Genomic DNA, 14,439 nt, shown 5'->3' with positions numbered 1-14,439 from the left:
CTGCGCTCAATCGCCTGTCGAGGCTCCATGCTACCCCAAGGTTTCTCGTGGGAACGCGAGTTCTTGCTCGAAATTCGAATTTTCGGGGATCCGGCAGAGCGGATATTGCGGTAAATGCAACTCGTTGACCCCCATCGCCACTAATGTCAGTGGAGAAGAGACCCAGCTAAATACACCGGCATAATAGCGTATATCATTGATCGACCTCAGTCTAATCCGAACAAGATCCGAACGCTTTTCCTCAACGTCTAGCAACATAGCAACACAACATATCAAAATGCGTCGAGGGTGTTGGGTAGAGCAGCAGCAAGGTTATTTATTTTTACACTTGACTTTGGTGTTGTCAATCGAAATTGAAAACCAAGTTGAAGGAGCGTCGCAACACCCCGCACAAAGCACGACATTGATGATACACGTGGGAAACAGCAAGACGCAAGACGCCAGCCGTATGTCGCCACACCTACTCCGTAGTGAACTTCCCCTTTCGGCACATTTTTATTATTGTTGGTGTTCGAGATGCAGCCTCAGCAAATCCAAAAGACTTGGCCCATAAGAATTGCTTCCCACATCTCCGTGAAATGTCGGCCTCCAAAGCGACGCCAAGAATGAGCTCGGCCTGCATTCGCCTTTCTTCTCCAGTCTTTCGCCATAAAACTAAAGCAAACCAAGTGAGCCAGTGCGTCAATATATAGCAGCTGGGTTGTTTGCATAGTTCCGTTTGCGGACCTGTGTATTCTGCCTTGCATGCTGATCAACGCACGCAACATGTCCGCTAAGCTGCCAACCGTGTCCACCTCAGCCGACGAGTCCTCGAGGTCCTTCGACCATGACAGTGTGAGGACCAAGGGCGAAAACGATGGCGTGGCACGCCGCGACGCAGCCGAGTCTCTGGACCCGGGGCTCGCAATCCAACAGACGCAGCGCACGGAATCGGTCCTTGGGGATACACTTTTACGGCTTCTACGAATCCGCAAGGGACCTAGGAAGCAGGAGTACGACCTTGACGCAGTGTGTATAAGCATTAGCTCGGACATATGATAGCCGCTAACTTTGTTAAGATTGCCACCCAGCCCAGTATCTGGGACTCTGAGAACAACGAGGAGTACAAGCGCTTGTATATCCATCCCAAGTGGGAGAACTGGAGCGCGTTCGATCCCAGCTTCCGATGGACATGGCGCGAGGAGAGGGCTGTACGCCGCAAAGTTGACTGGAAGATCATGGCAAGTGTTTCGATATCCTTAGAGCGCAGAACGCAAGCTAATCTTCCAGGTCTGGGTCTGTATCATGTTTTCTGCGCTCAATATTGACCGAAGTAACATTTCCAACGCCGTCTCGGACAACATGCTCGACGATCTGGGACTCACGCACGCTGATTACGTGAGTTGCACCATTCACAGTTGTGGTCCGCCAGACCATGTATTAACAACCAGCAGAACACTGGCCAAACTATTTCCCGAGTTGGCTTCCTCATTGCTGAGCTTCCATCTCAGATAATCTCCAAACGGTCAGTCATCTTTTAACTAAATTTACATGAAAAAAATGACTCACTCTCGTAGAATTGGCCCCGATATGTGGATTCCTGTTCAGATTTGCATCTTCAGCGTTATCTCTGCCCTGCAATTCTTCCTCAATGGACGGGCTTCTTTCCTCGCTACCCGCTACCTGATGTGAGTCTGTTCGCCAATGGCAAGATATGCCCCGCTGACCTTTCAGTGCGACATTCCAGGGTGGCTTCATCCCGTAAGCATTCGTCTGCTATAGCTCGTGGCATAATCTAAATAGACACAGTGACACCATTCTGTACCTCAGTTACTTCTACACGAGCACATCGGTAGGCTATCCTGCTATAACCGCCTGCAGTTCCTAGTGATTAACCAATTCTCCCAGCTTCCCGCGCGACTGGCCTGGTACTGGGTGTCTTCGGAAGTCGGTCAGCTACCTAGTTTCGGAACCTGGGAGTATTCTTGCTGACTCTTTTAGTTGATATTGTTACTGGATTCGCTGCTGTCGGTCTTTTGTCCATGCGCGGTATACTGGGCTACGCGGGTTGGCGATGGTTGTTTCTCATTGAGTAGGTTATTGCTGACCCCCGGACTATACCGACGTCACTAACAGAATTATCAGGGGATGTTTGACTTGTAAGCAAAATCTAACATGTCGACGACGCACATATTAAACCTCTCAATAGTCTTGATTGGTGTTGCCTCGTTCTTCCTCATGCCTCAATGTCCGACTAAGACCAAGAGCTGGTGGAATCCAAAAGGCTATTTCACGGAGCGGGAAGAGAAGATCATTGTCAATTCAGGTGCGGTGTTTGGGCACTATGGGAATTGGGATTTGGAGTGGCTAATATGTATTCAGTGATCCGCGACGACCCCCAAAAGGGAGGAATGTACAACCGCCAAGGTGTCTCTGTCCGCCAGATCTGGGAGTGCATTAAAGACTACGATATGTGGCCACTATATGTCCTGGGCTTACTCTTTGGCCTTCCGAAATACCCTGTGAACCAATATCTCACTCTGTCGTTCCGGAAACTCGGATTCAGCGTCATCCAGACCAACCTGCTGTCGATTCCGTACATTGTCGGTGCTAGTCTCACCATGCTACTCATTACGGCCTTCAGTGAACTGGTCAACAACCGAAGCTTTGTAGCGATGGCGGAAGATGCATGGTTGTTGCCATGTTTTGTCGCTTTGATCGCGTTGCCAAATCCAATTAGTCCGTGGGTGTACTTCGCCATCGCCACGGTGTTGCTGTCGTTCCCTTAGTAAGCTACAATGGATAACATTGATGGATTATGAACTGACCAAATGTTAGCACTCATCCAATTCAAGTTGCGTGGACGAGTAGGAACGCAGGATCAGTGCAAAACAGAACTATATCTGCTTCGTGAGTAACTCTGTACTTGACAACTCCATCTCAGCTTAACAGTCTTGTAGTCTGTACAACATGTGGGTTCAAGTTAGTGGAATGATTGGCGCAAACAGTTAGTCTTCATTTCCTCATCACCTCAGGGCCTGAATCAGTTACTCACTTGCCGTCCAGTCTACCAATCAAGTGACGCGCCTCGATACTTCAAAGCCAACAAGGGCCTACTCGTTATTTGCGTGTGGATGTGTGTAAGTGCAAAGTCATCTCAATCGTTTTTGTTTGCGCCCACGAGGACTCATCAGGCCAGTTGATCCAATACCCGGGCACATACTTTTACTACCGATGGCGCAACCGCTCAAAGGCCAAGAAGTGGGATGCCATGAGCCCCGAGGAGCAACACCATTACAGGAAAACCACCACCGACAAGGGCAACAAGCGGTAAGTTGCATGCCAAATTCTCTTGGTGATTTTGAGCTAATTTCTTACCTCTACAGCCTCGATTTCCGCTTCGCCACTTAATGTGGCTATACGAGGCACTCATCCATGGCTTATCTGTCTGAGGTCGGTAGTAGATGGTAGCATTGACCAGTTTGAAGCTGCTCTTCTCTAGTGACGTCGAACTTTGGAGGTAAATCAAGATTTTGGAAGCTTGCCTAGCAATCTCTGGACTGGGTTTAAACCAGGAAGTCCCGAGTCCGCGGCTAGGCCTCTATATAAAATAGGCCCGACATAGATAGATAATATCTCAACAATCATTAGATCTGAATTATAATCAAAATGAAATACCATATACGTTTTCTGGTGTTTGACTGAAAGCCACCGCAGGTTCATAGCTGACCAGTCAAAAACTGGGCGACACCCATTCCAAAGCTCCAATCCGCAGGAGTGTTCTGAGCACAACTGATAATCAAATCCTCTCCCGAGAGGCCACACTTGGCCGATAGACTCTCGTGGAGCGCTTGGAAAACTTCCTGCTTTTGCCGATCGCTCCTGCCCTGCTGTAAAATTTTGATAATCACCATGTTCCTGCTCCGGCTAAATCCCAAGTTGGTATCCTCGCATATGAGCTCGTAGTCTTCATGTTGAGTGATAATCTGGATGCATACTTAGTATGTGGGATGAGCCCCGGTGATGGAAAGGCCAACGATTACCTGGTATCTGTCGCGCTCTGGGGCATTGAAATGATCGCGCATCACCTGCTGGATGATGTCTGCCAGTGCTTTCAGCTCATTGGGAGACCTGGTTCCTCTAATGACGTGGATTTTAACGAGCGGCATGCTATGAAAGACTCGGAAGATGGCGTTCGAAGAACAATAGTGATAGAAGAAATTTCAAGGTGAGGATTCTATTCACATCACATTGAGGTCGAAATATGTGATGTATATATAGATATATGCAGGTGCATGTTCGCTGGGTCTCGGTGTTCAATGACGTAGCGGTGAAGACCTCAAATTTTTCTTACACCGCATCATCAATTGATCTGATTCAACGCGATTAAAAGGCCGGCCCACGTAAATGTTCTCAAATTGCCACGGAAAAGCACGCCGGCGAAGACGAGTGTTAGAAATTAATAAGACTCTTGAGTGTCTTGACCGAGTGCTACTTGTTTATCGCTGGAGGAGCTGTTACACTCGGCTATCCGAGAATCTCTGGTGAACCGGATATTACGGGCCATTTTCCGACTCACCATGTACTCGCTGCTTATCGTAGAGCCATCTTGCGCACGAGCTACCCTGTAGATACATATCTCTTGTCTCAAGTTTATTTCAAGTTTATTTCCATATTTAGACTAGCGTGGCTATCAACTATTCTGCCCTTGCACACCGCCTCTAGGACAGCCTCCGTTGATAATTCTCGGCCTTGATGGCGTCCTCGTGGAATCAGTGCCAAAAGCCAAATCGCTACGACACCACCTCCATATTGACTAGCGGCGACACAACTGAACAAAAAATAAACCCAACAACCATCGACCTTCAAACCCCCACCGTCTCCAGGTCAAAGCCCTCAAGCCAACTCCGACGCGCGCGCATGAGCGCAAACCTCCCAGATCCAACCACCGGAAGCAGACCATAGTATCTGCAGACCCTTTCAAAAATGCCAAAATATAGGTACCCTGCTTCTTGAGCTTATATCATCCAAAACTGACAATCTGTGCACTCTTCTGTAGGTTTCCCCGAATGACCGACTGTGCAAAGTAACCACGTCGAAATGACAAAGCACGCACTCTCAACTAGGTTTAAGAGTACAAACTAATTACGAACGATGCAGGCGATTATTGCGATGTCTACCTCACGCATGACTCGATGAGCGTGCGAAAAGCTCACAACTCGGGACGAAACCATCTCCGAAACGTGGTTGAATACTACCAACGTGCGTCGACCCATTTAGTCTGCTTGTCTGTTTGACGTGTGCATTAACGTGTTTTTGTCTACATTCTAGAAATCGGCCATGAAAAAGCTCAATCAGTGATCGACTCGATTACGAGTTCCTACGCTGCCGAGGGCCAAGTGAATCCCATGCTACAGCACCCTGGCGCTCCCGGGTCGCTACCACCACCGCCGTTTGGAATAATGCCTGGTACGTTGTTTTGTAGTATCTTGTTGAGGGGAATTGCTGCTGATGCTGCTCAATAGGACGACCGGGTCAGCTGCCACCTCCGCCATTCGGTATCCCACCGCCAGGCGCGCCGGGTGGACTACCTCGTAAGTTGACAACTCGCAATAACATATATGAACAAAAAGCAAAGCTGACACGCTCGTTTCACACAGCGCCAGGAACCCGTGGCATGCCCCCCTTCCCATTTCCCAACGCTGCCGGAGGACCACCCGCAGGACCCGGTCAATCTGGCACACCACCAACCGGTCTTCCAGCCGGAATGCCTCCTCCTCCACCAGGCGGACTGCCCTTCCCACCCCCCGGCGGATTCCCAGCAAATTTCCCACCGCTGCCTGGCTTCCCCGGTGGTCCAGCGCCGCCGGGTGGACCTGGTGGTGCTGGCTCAAGTATTTCGCCGCCTCCGGGAGGGTTTCCAGGTCCTGGGATGTACGGGCCTCCAGGCGGGGGAGATAGGCGGTGATTATGAAAATAGCACGGTTGTTTTTTTTTATATTTTTATGTAAAAGTATTATCCACGCAGGAGAGGAGGTTAACACTGGCGTTTTCATCTTTATGGATTTTTGGGAGTACTTTTTTTCTCTTGTTTTCTCTTATCAGAATCATGTATCGAATAAATGATACCATACTGGATTTAACAATATCTGTATGAACTACATTATTTAAACAACCTACGCCGTGTTACTACTGAAGAACGTTGAATTCAATAGTGATAGATTGGATTGACTCAACTACGCTCTTACTGAAGATGGTTAACCAAAGTCAACGCCACTGCCTATAATCCAATCAATAGGCAAAACACCCTTTTTCTCAAAAAAAAATGTGAAAAAAAATATAAAAAAACAATGGATCAATGACCGAAGTGAGAATTGCTCCAATCCCAAATCAGCAAGGTGTTCCCGCACATGCTATGAACGACAGAAAAAAACACACAGAACGCCAGGTATATATATCAATGATACGACCAAGAAGTTGCCGTAAATCCACAAAAGAGAAAAAAGGTGCTATAGTAGTACAGAGGGTGAGACCCATAAGGAATAGAAATTCATATGATATCACGCAGGAAAACAAAAAGGCCGTCAAACCAGTTTGCTACACACCCTCCGGAAAAAAGAGCAGAAATTTTCTAAGACATGCCTTCATCTCAAAAATAAAAACAGACGACGCAATAAAAACTCTAATGGTCGTAACCAGCTCCTCGTTGCCAAGGACTTGAGTTGTTTTGCTGTCTGAAATTGTGTGCCGCAAGCGCTGCGGAGGGGTTGAAGTCGCCCATATGCGCGGGCGACCCGCTTCGGGCAATGTCGCTGTATCCATTCGAGTCGTACGATGGAGGTGGTCCGTGGCTGCTGGGGAACAGCGGCACGGACGGGTCGACTGGGGATGGTGGTACCCGATTCCCATCGTGATGGTTTCGGCCGTTGTTGATGCTGGCGCCGTTGCCGCTGGAAAACGAATTCGACTCGTCTTCGTATGTGGGATGGTATGCGGTTGATTTATGTTCCATTTCGCCGCCGCGAGCCGTGTTGGCTAAAGCGTCAAGCTCAGTGTTGAGCTCGGTGTTTGACTTGATGAAGGAGGCACGATCATCTCTCATGGGCTGATAGCGCATGTCCGGGTTCTTCGAAACCATGGCGTAAATCGAAGCGATCAAGACCAAAATCAGAAGCACAAAAGCAAATATCACGTTGATAACGAAGAACACCACGCCCATTACACCAGTAACCATACCCTAGTAAAAGGGATTAGTAGACTGCAAGTATTCGGAACACAGAGAAGAAGAAAAAACTTACTGGTTGGTTGAAGACATTACTGAAAACAAGCAAGAAAATGGCGTTCAAAAAATTGACCGCAGCAATGGAAATGTTGAAAATATTCGTCTTTTTGTCCATCCACGGGCGGATAACAAGGACAGCAACCAAGAAGGCGGCTTCGATGATCAGCAAGGCAACAGCCTGAACAACTGGCTTATTTTGCGCAAAGGCAATGAACATGCCCTTGATGAGCAGATAACCGAGTACGGGAATGACGAAATAGTAAGCAGTGGCTCTGTATTGCACGTAGAGAAAACCCCATTTGTTGAGACAGGTTGGGTCGGAGTACAAGATGTAGGCGGGGTTCTTGTGCATGGCAATAGAGCGTTTTGCAAGTTGGATCACCTTGAAAGATGCCCATCCGAGAACGCCTAGCATGGAGAAGAACATGATGATGGCCAATACCATTTCGGCTGCCGAATCGCGAACAGTAAATTCCCACAAGCAGAGCACACACATCTGAGCCCAGCCGATCAGGATCAAACGGAAAAGGATGCCCCGCATGATGACCTTCCACCCATTGCGGAAGTCCTGGAACTTGTCGCCCGACATCTTTCCATGCTTTACCAAGAGCTCGCAGATACCTTTGAAAGCAGCGACGCCTATGATAACAAGGGCAACGAAGACACTAAACCAGATCAGACCGGTCAAGAAGACATTTGTCACCTCCATGTTTGCTTTGAATGCGACACGAGTCAATCCCGAAATAGTTTCTGTCGTGCTTTCGGACACGGTGGTATCATCTCTTTCGGATAGGTAGTCCAGACTCCTTCGGAGCATATCGAAACTGTCTTTAATCCAACGCTTCTCAACCAGGATAGAAGTGGTACGGACGGTTGATAGTAGGGTAGAAGGCGTTCCTCCGGTAGCGCGCTGATACCAAGTAGCGATGGTCTCGATGAAAGTAACATGAATGATGCCGAAACTCCACTGGAAATTTTGAGTCCAGGATTCGACAATGGGCGGCATGTGAACAGAAGTGGCGCCAATCATGGCTTGAGCCTGGAAGAAGCCGAAAAGGGACAGAGCGTTGGCAGCAACGTGAGCGGCAGTGTTCGAGTGACCTAGACCGGAGGTGATGGCCGAGGCGACGAGACCGAGGCCTGCGATGACAGCGAGAGCCCATTCGACACCCTTTTGGAAGACAGTCTGGGCATTGGAAAGATTGGCTTCTAGACAGGCGATAGTTTGGCCGGTGTCTGTGGAGTTGATAAGGATTCTGACTTGACCATCCAGATCGGGAACAGTGTAGGCAATTGAGGGAATCCGCTTGATCACATCACTATCAACAGTTATAGTAGGGGTAAAGTTCAACGGGCCCTTCTGCATTGGACACAAGCCGCCAAAACCCTGGGTTTTCATTTTACAGGGGTCCAGTGATTGTTTCATGGCGGTGAAGCCGTAGGCAATAACCTCTAGTTCAGCTGTGACATTTCCGGAGATGGAAGAGTAGGCATCGATATCGATATAAAGTGATTGGTTGTCGGGAGTAAACCTAACGTTGAAGAGAGAAGCAGTGAAGTTGGTGGTGTCCATGCACGAGGTGAGCGATGTGGATTGCAGAAGTTTGATGGCGGCCACCGTGGGCGCGAAGGAAACGAAGGCGCAAATAAACGATAATATTGTTGACGACCGCATGTTGGCGATTCGATAAAATGGAGCAGATCTCGAGGAAGAAAAAAAAAAAAAACAGCGGTGAAGCGATATAGTCAGACGGACACTCCAGAGTGCCGAGATGTGAGCAAGTATCGCAGGTCGAGAGGGATATCCTCGCTCAGTGTTTGTAGCGTGGTGACTTTCTCCCTACGAGCTAGGACGAGTCATTGGAATTCTGTCCAGAGCTGAATAGAGTTGGTGGTTCCCCCCTTGTGGTAAACCCAAATGCGACGGTAGAAGCGGAAGGAGAAAATGGCCCAAGAGAGTGACTATCAAGCTGCTAGGCAACTTGAATGAACAATGGTTGTTGTTGTTTTGCAAGACAGCAAGGAGGCAGGAGAGCAAGGAATGTCAACTAGCGGGATGACGAGCAACAACGGCAAATTCCCGGAGCGCGAGGCGAAACGAGAGGCGGCCAGGTGAGCAGGCAGGCGGGCGTTGGCAGGAAGAAACGAATGTCGGTGTAAGTATGACTGCGATCGAGACGCAATGGTTGACGGTTGACGGTAGACGGCGGAAGGTTGATGGTTGAAGGTTTGAATAATGCGAGACGACGGGACGGGGCAGAAAGGCAGGAAGGGGCGCCCTGCTGCGTACCACCCACGTACCACGTATTGTACAGTGGTACCGAGTATGTACTGAAAGCCTGAATGTGAGTGGCTGACCCCAGAGTTGCCGCCCGCCACGGATTGGCCAGGTGGAGCGGCACGCTAGCCGCAAGAGGCAGAAAGAGGGGGCTAGATGACCAGTGAGGGGCCTGCTGTGGGGTGCCGTGCGAATCCTCGGCCGTGGTTGGCCAGGCCAGGCGGCTGTGCTGAAGTGTGGAAATTTAGGTCAGGAACGCCTGGAATTGGCAGAAATGAGAAGCGCTTTTGCAGAGAACAATGTACCTAATTACAGATCGCGCCGAGTCTCGAGTGATATATTGATATACTGCGAGCGTGGCTGGTGACGACCGACGACCACAACGCGCGTTCAGCCCATGTCACCCCGATCTGGACGCTGCAGACAGCGCGGGTGGCCAATCAGCGGGTGTCAGCTGGGTCCAGGTGGGGCGTTTGTCTAGGCCCTGAGGGCTGTGGGTGATCGCCGGCTCCACCGGGCTGCGTATTGCGCGGTAATAATTCGTACTCGGTACCTTTTCTCGCTGCTATTCTTCATCATTGGTGTACATTGATTAATGGCTTTGTGCGACCAGACTCTATTTTTAACCCCGACGTGAGACTTGCCTCAGACTTTTGTGTCTCGCTGTCGACGATGTGTAGAGAAAGATGAGACAGACACGCAAGTCAATGCAGTGCACAGCCACCTCCCCTGGCGGCACGCCCGGATGTCAGGTGTCATTGCGTTCATCCTCAGACCAGTGGGCCTAGGCGCTTTTTTTTTGATGCTTGGACTGCTGACTGTCCACAGTCACGCTGCCAGCACTATTATTTACGCGCATAGTTATCACTTTACATTAATATTATTTACAACAGGGGGCAGATAGGCGCTATTAATGATCGTCTGTCTCCAGTGATAATCGTGTGATGACGTTAGGCCGCCGATCTGTGATCAGTAATTTAAGATCTTATCCACCGGTTCTTCGCAGAGAACAAATAATACATACGACGAAAAAATTATAGAAATACTCTGTAGGGAAATAACAAAATAACCATCTGTCGAGTCTGAGAAGATATCCATTTTCTATACATTGATGTCTATATCGCGGGATGAGACGACGCCTGCCTTGGGCACCCCTCGATGCAGGGCAGTCACGTGTTATGCCAAGACCTAAATCTTGGAATAGATCGCATTGAATGCCTTATTTGAGAAGGATATATTTTGTGTCTATAGAGCACTTGAGTCATATCATATGTTTTGGCTAAAAGAATAACATTCAAGTCGTTTAAACGTGCAATATCACTAGCTGAGTTTTAGTGTAATGTTGAATGTTGTTGAAAGTGCGATGATATATATAGTTTATATAGTGGTCAACTGTTGTGGGAATTTATGTTTAATTCGTATAGAAATTTCGAATTTGGTTATTATTAAGCTACTACCAGAATCTTTCAAAAATGTTCTCTGATAAATTAAATTCCCCGAACCGTAATTGACTACTTTGTTCAGTACTACATTAATACTTAGAGTATCAATCTTGTAACAAAGGGGGTATTTGTCTGACCGTGTTTCAAATTCTGTGCCTGTGGAGCAAGGGCCATCTCTAAAGGACTCGAATAAAATATACGTAACACAAGTCGTTGCAATGCCGTGCTTTGAATAAGGGAGTCAGCTGGTCCATGTCCGCTGAAAATATTCTTTTGTATTTAATGAACTAATTGAATGATGTTACTTTTCCGTCAACTATGATCAAGCCTGCACATATAGAGGCAATATCATCTAAATCTGGAATGTTATCCCGGTCTAATTCTGATCCAGCCTCCACGGCAAGTGCATACTGAAGCTCTATCGTATTCAGTGGTTTCGTCGCACAGCTGATCCATGAAAGGGCGCCATTGGCAAGTTTTCATAGCACCTTTGTATGCAAAGACATATGCTTCACTCCCTTTTGGAAGGGTTTTCGTCGAATTTCTGATCGCTCTAATGATTTTCTTCCTCTTTATCATGTTGAAGTACAACTGTGCTAGGAGAAATCCAGTGTATGGTTGGTTTCCGCGTCCTACTGTCAAAGTGGATACCACTTGCATCCCATCAACAACGTCTGTTATATCATTTTGAATCTCTTCAATGAGTAAGACCAACAATATTGACTCTGAATGTAATATCCGCATATTTGAATAATTTCGCACATCTTGGTCATGGGCACGGATCTCCAAGGTCATGCTGTGGTCAAATCTCTCACTGATCAGTGGAATGGGCCTCGAAGTAGCAAAGATATTTACTCTACATATTGCTTGAAGGTTGAAGGTCCCGGTTAGGAATATTGTCCGAAAAGCGTCAATTATAATCAAGACTTTCGAATACAGAGCAATTCCCGACTGAATAGTCTTCAAGATGTCGTCCAAGGATGGTTGTGTCCATTTGATTTTGTGCCGGTTATGAAGGTTCCTCACGCTGTCAGGAAGCGAGGCTTGCTCTTGGCTAAGCTGCTTTAGTATACTTGCGAGTAAGTCTTCAATCCTCTGCTCATTTTGCCGATGAAAGTTGCAGTGGATGTACGCAATTCCAACGGATTTGTTGTGTTGGAATCGTGTAATGAGATCGCCAACAACTGTTGCAGTCAGGATCGTTTTTCTGGCCCCAGGAATACCTGGATAGAATAATGTCATTTTGACTAATTCCAGCCAGGCCCCGTACTTGGACGAATTTAAGAGCCACAGGCCCTTTCCTGGTTGTCGCCTCTGAAAGGTGTCGCTGTGCTGAGGACCGTAATTTGCTGGTGTTAACCAATCGAGGATCTCAAGATCCTCTTTTACGTCTGATTTAGATCTCATTGTTTCAATGGCGTCAAAGACTACAAAAATCGTTAAAAAATACCGAAACACGGCAGAAGGCGATGAAACCGTGGAATGTACCAACACTGGTCTAGAATTTCCCGTAATGGGCGCGCTCTATCAATCTCGCTTGGCTGTATATATTTAGGAAGTTCTTTTGCGCATGCTGCAGTTGTTTATAAGAAAAATAAAATAAAAATTCTAGGATAGATCAAATTTTAAACAGTAAATTCCTAGTAGTGAGTAGTAATTAGATTAAAGCTTTTTTCTCTTTATCATAACCTCACATTACTATTTCCCCCCAGATGGACCGAATTTGAGCAGACGTGGCCCTAAGAAAAAGTACTCAGGGAAAAAACCTGCCAGTTGTATTAGTGGCCACTGGCCATTATATCTAATAAAATTGGTACCCGTAGCATTTTACTAGGGATTATTGAGCAGAGTAGTGAGCCCGTACCCCAGCAAGTGCTTACAGTTGCTTAGTAATAACACAGGGTTTGCTCAACGTTATGAGTGGTCACTTAGCGAGTACTTTGCGTAGATCCATGTGTGATGCCTGATATATCACATAATATTATGTCAAAGTAGCAAGGGGTGGTGTTGGCCCAGCAGAGGCAGCTGCACATCGCTTTTACGCATACGTATGCTACATATCAATTGATGTAGCTGTCGACAAACGGTACGAGTGGAGAACGGCGCGGGAGGTCTAACCATAACCGGACTAGTCTGACACGGCATGACGCTGACCCGTCGTGGTCCCATGGATTGTATTTATTATTTATTTATTATTTCTGAGTCTTATTAAACCAGTGGCTTCTAATAATGTCATAATATTATTCAAGAACTTGTTTCCAAGCCGCAAGAGTAGGCTTTTCCCTTATTCAAGTATCGAAGCTGCAGTGTAATTACCCCATACAACGGGATTATAATTTGCAAAGGAAGTTAGTCCTGAGAGATTCAGCGCATACCATCAATAGCCCCACGAGTTGTCGCCTATCGATAAGTGACTATCGACTATCGATAGCCATGTATTCGCCATTATTGGCGGAGTACGCTCTCAAGATTGCTTGTTCGTAAAGTGTGGCTGGTCCAGTCAGAGGCAGGCTGATGCGGCTGAAAACCTGTAAAAGGATCACATCACACTCACACTCACACCCCGGCGATGCCTCGAGGTGATACTACTCCGTACAGCATGGTACCACCACTTCCAAGGCACATGCTTTCTGCGCGCATTTGCACAGGCCCAATGGCAGGGCGAAGCAGGGCGGCGGTGGTGAACAACTCATCAAGACGACGCCAGCACACAGCTAGCTGGCCCCACCCCCGCCAATCGCGGGCCGCGGCCAGCGTCGCCCCGGAGACCTGATTAGTATCACCGCTTTTTTTCACTGTTCAGGTCAGTGTTCAGAATACTAATTTACGGATATTCCAGCATTGATTTGTATTTCGTATCTTCGCTTGAGACTCCTTGCGCAGACAGCCAGCATGACCCGGGCAGCGGCGCTGTGTTCACGTCGCACTTCGGAGGTCTATTAATTAATTGCATGGCTAGTCAATCCTTCTTGCCCTCGCTGTATGACGCCAGCAGAGCCTGAGTCGTAACTTGTGTCAAACGCTCCTGAATGTTTGTGCAATAAGAGTGCAAACAAGTAGAAAGTAACAAAGGCAAAAAAAAAGACAAAAAAAGAGAGAGAAAAAAAAGAGGAAAAAACCCGCCCAGCCACCTGCTTGTGGCACTGTGAACCGTGACTGGCGGGAAGGTTCGGCCCAGCCGCCCGGCGCCAGCGATCGCCTTTCCCAGCCTCTTTCCCTCTTGGCCTCTCTCTCCCCTCCTTATCTGCGCTTCTTCTTCTCTTCCTCACTTCGCTTCCCTCTTCTACTCCGTATTTTACTTTGCCTCATCCATCCTTGCTCTCTAGAGATTCACCACTTGCGCCTCAATTCTTGTGTGTGTATCTCTCACCCTCCCTTCTACTTGCTGCTGTATCTTGTCCTGTGGATCGGAACTGCACCAACCATCGGCTAGCTCGAACAATCAAGTCTGGTACGCC

General features: G+C 47.8%; 5 protein-coding genes across 5 annotated transcripts; 2 read left to right on the top strand and 3 right to left on the bottom strand.

The window, feature by feature from the left end:
* Positions 1-765: 765 nt before the first annotated feature.
* Positions 766-3,390, top strand: TRUGW13939_08484 (uncharacterized protein; the record flags this gene model as incomplete). Its single annotated transcript, XM_035491618.1, has 17 exons — positions 766-1,008; positions 1,059-1,190; positions 1,243-1,377; positions 1,434-1,504; positions 1,557-1,667; positions 1,714-1,740; positions 1,789-1,831; positions 1,888-1,930; positions 1,981-2,071; positions 2,125-2,138; positions 2,189-2,305; positions 2,362-2,767; positions 2,818-2,889; positions 2,940-2,986; positions 3,046-3,119; positions 3,179-3,309; positions 3,366-3,390. The coding sequence occupies 17 exons, from the start codon at positions 766-768 to the stop codon at positions 3,388-3,390; spliced, it is 1,782 nt and encodes a 593-aa protein (XP_035347511.1).
* Positions 3,391-3,698: 308 nt separating this feature from the next.
* On the bottom strand, positions 3,699-4,148 carry TRUGW13939_08483 (uncharacterized protein; the record flags this gene model as incomplete). The annotated part of the gene is made up of 2 exons (XM_035491617.1): positions 3,699-3,965; positions 4,023-4,148. 2 exons carry the CDS (start codon positions 4,146-4,148, stop codon positions 3,699-3,701), a joined length of 393 nt encoding a protein of 130 aa, XP_035347510.1.
* Positions 4,149-5,174: 1,026 nt separating this feature from the next.
* TRUGW13939_08482 (uncharacterized protein) lies at positions 5,175-5,947 on the top strand (the record flags this gene model as incomplete). Its single annotated transcript, XM_035491616.1, has 4 exons — positions 5,175-5,241; positions 5,311-5,448; positions 5,505-5,573; positions 5,640-5,947. The coding sequence occupies 4 exons, from the start codon at positions 5,175-5,177 to the stop codon at positions 5,945-5,947; spliced, it is 582 nt and encodes a 193-aa protein (XP_035347509.1).
* A 714-nt stretch (positions 5,948-6,661) lies between these two features.
* On the bottom strand, positions 6,662-8,936 carry TRUGW13939_08481 (uncharacterized protein; the record flags this gene model as incomplete). The annotated part of the gene is made up of 2 exons (XM_035491615.1): positions 6,662-7,216; positions 7,278-8,936. 2 exons carry the CDS (start codon positions 8,934-8,936, stop codon positions 6,662-6,664), a joined length of 2,214 nt encoding a protein of 737 aa, XP_035347508.1.
* Positions 8,937-11,347: 2,411 nt separating this feature from the next.
* TRUGW13939_08480 (uncharacterized protein) lies at positions 11,348-12,388 on the bottom strand (the record flags this gene model as incomplete). The annotated part of the gene is made up of 1 exon (XM_035491614.1): positions 11,348-12,388. The coding sequence occupies one exon, from the start codon at positions 12,386-12,388 to the stop codon at positions 11,348-11,350; it is 1,041 nt and encodes a 346-aa protein (XP_035347507.1).
* Between the last annotated feature and the right edge of the window lie 2,051 nt (positions 12,389-14,439).

Source organism: Talaromyces rugulosus, chromosome IV (genome assembly GCF_013368755.1).
Source record: "Talaromyces rugulosus chromosome IV, complete sequence".
In the NCBI taxonomy this organism is placed as follows: Eukaryota; Fungi; Ascomycota; class Eurotiomycetes; order Eurotiales; family Trichocomaceae; genus Talaromyces; species Talaromyces rugulosus.
The sequence above is the reverse complement of the archived record's forward strand: the minus strand, read 5'-3'. Positions and strand labels throughout refer to the sequence as shown.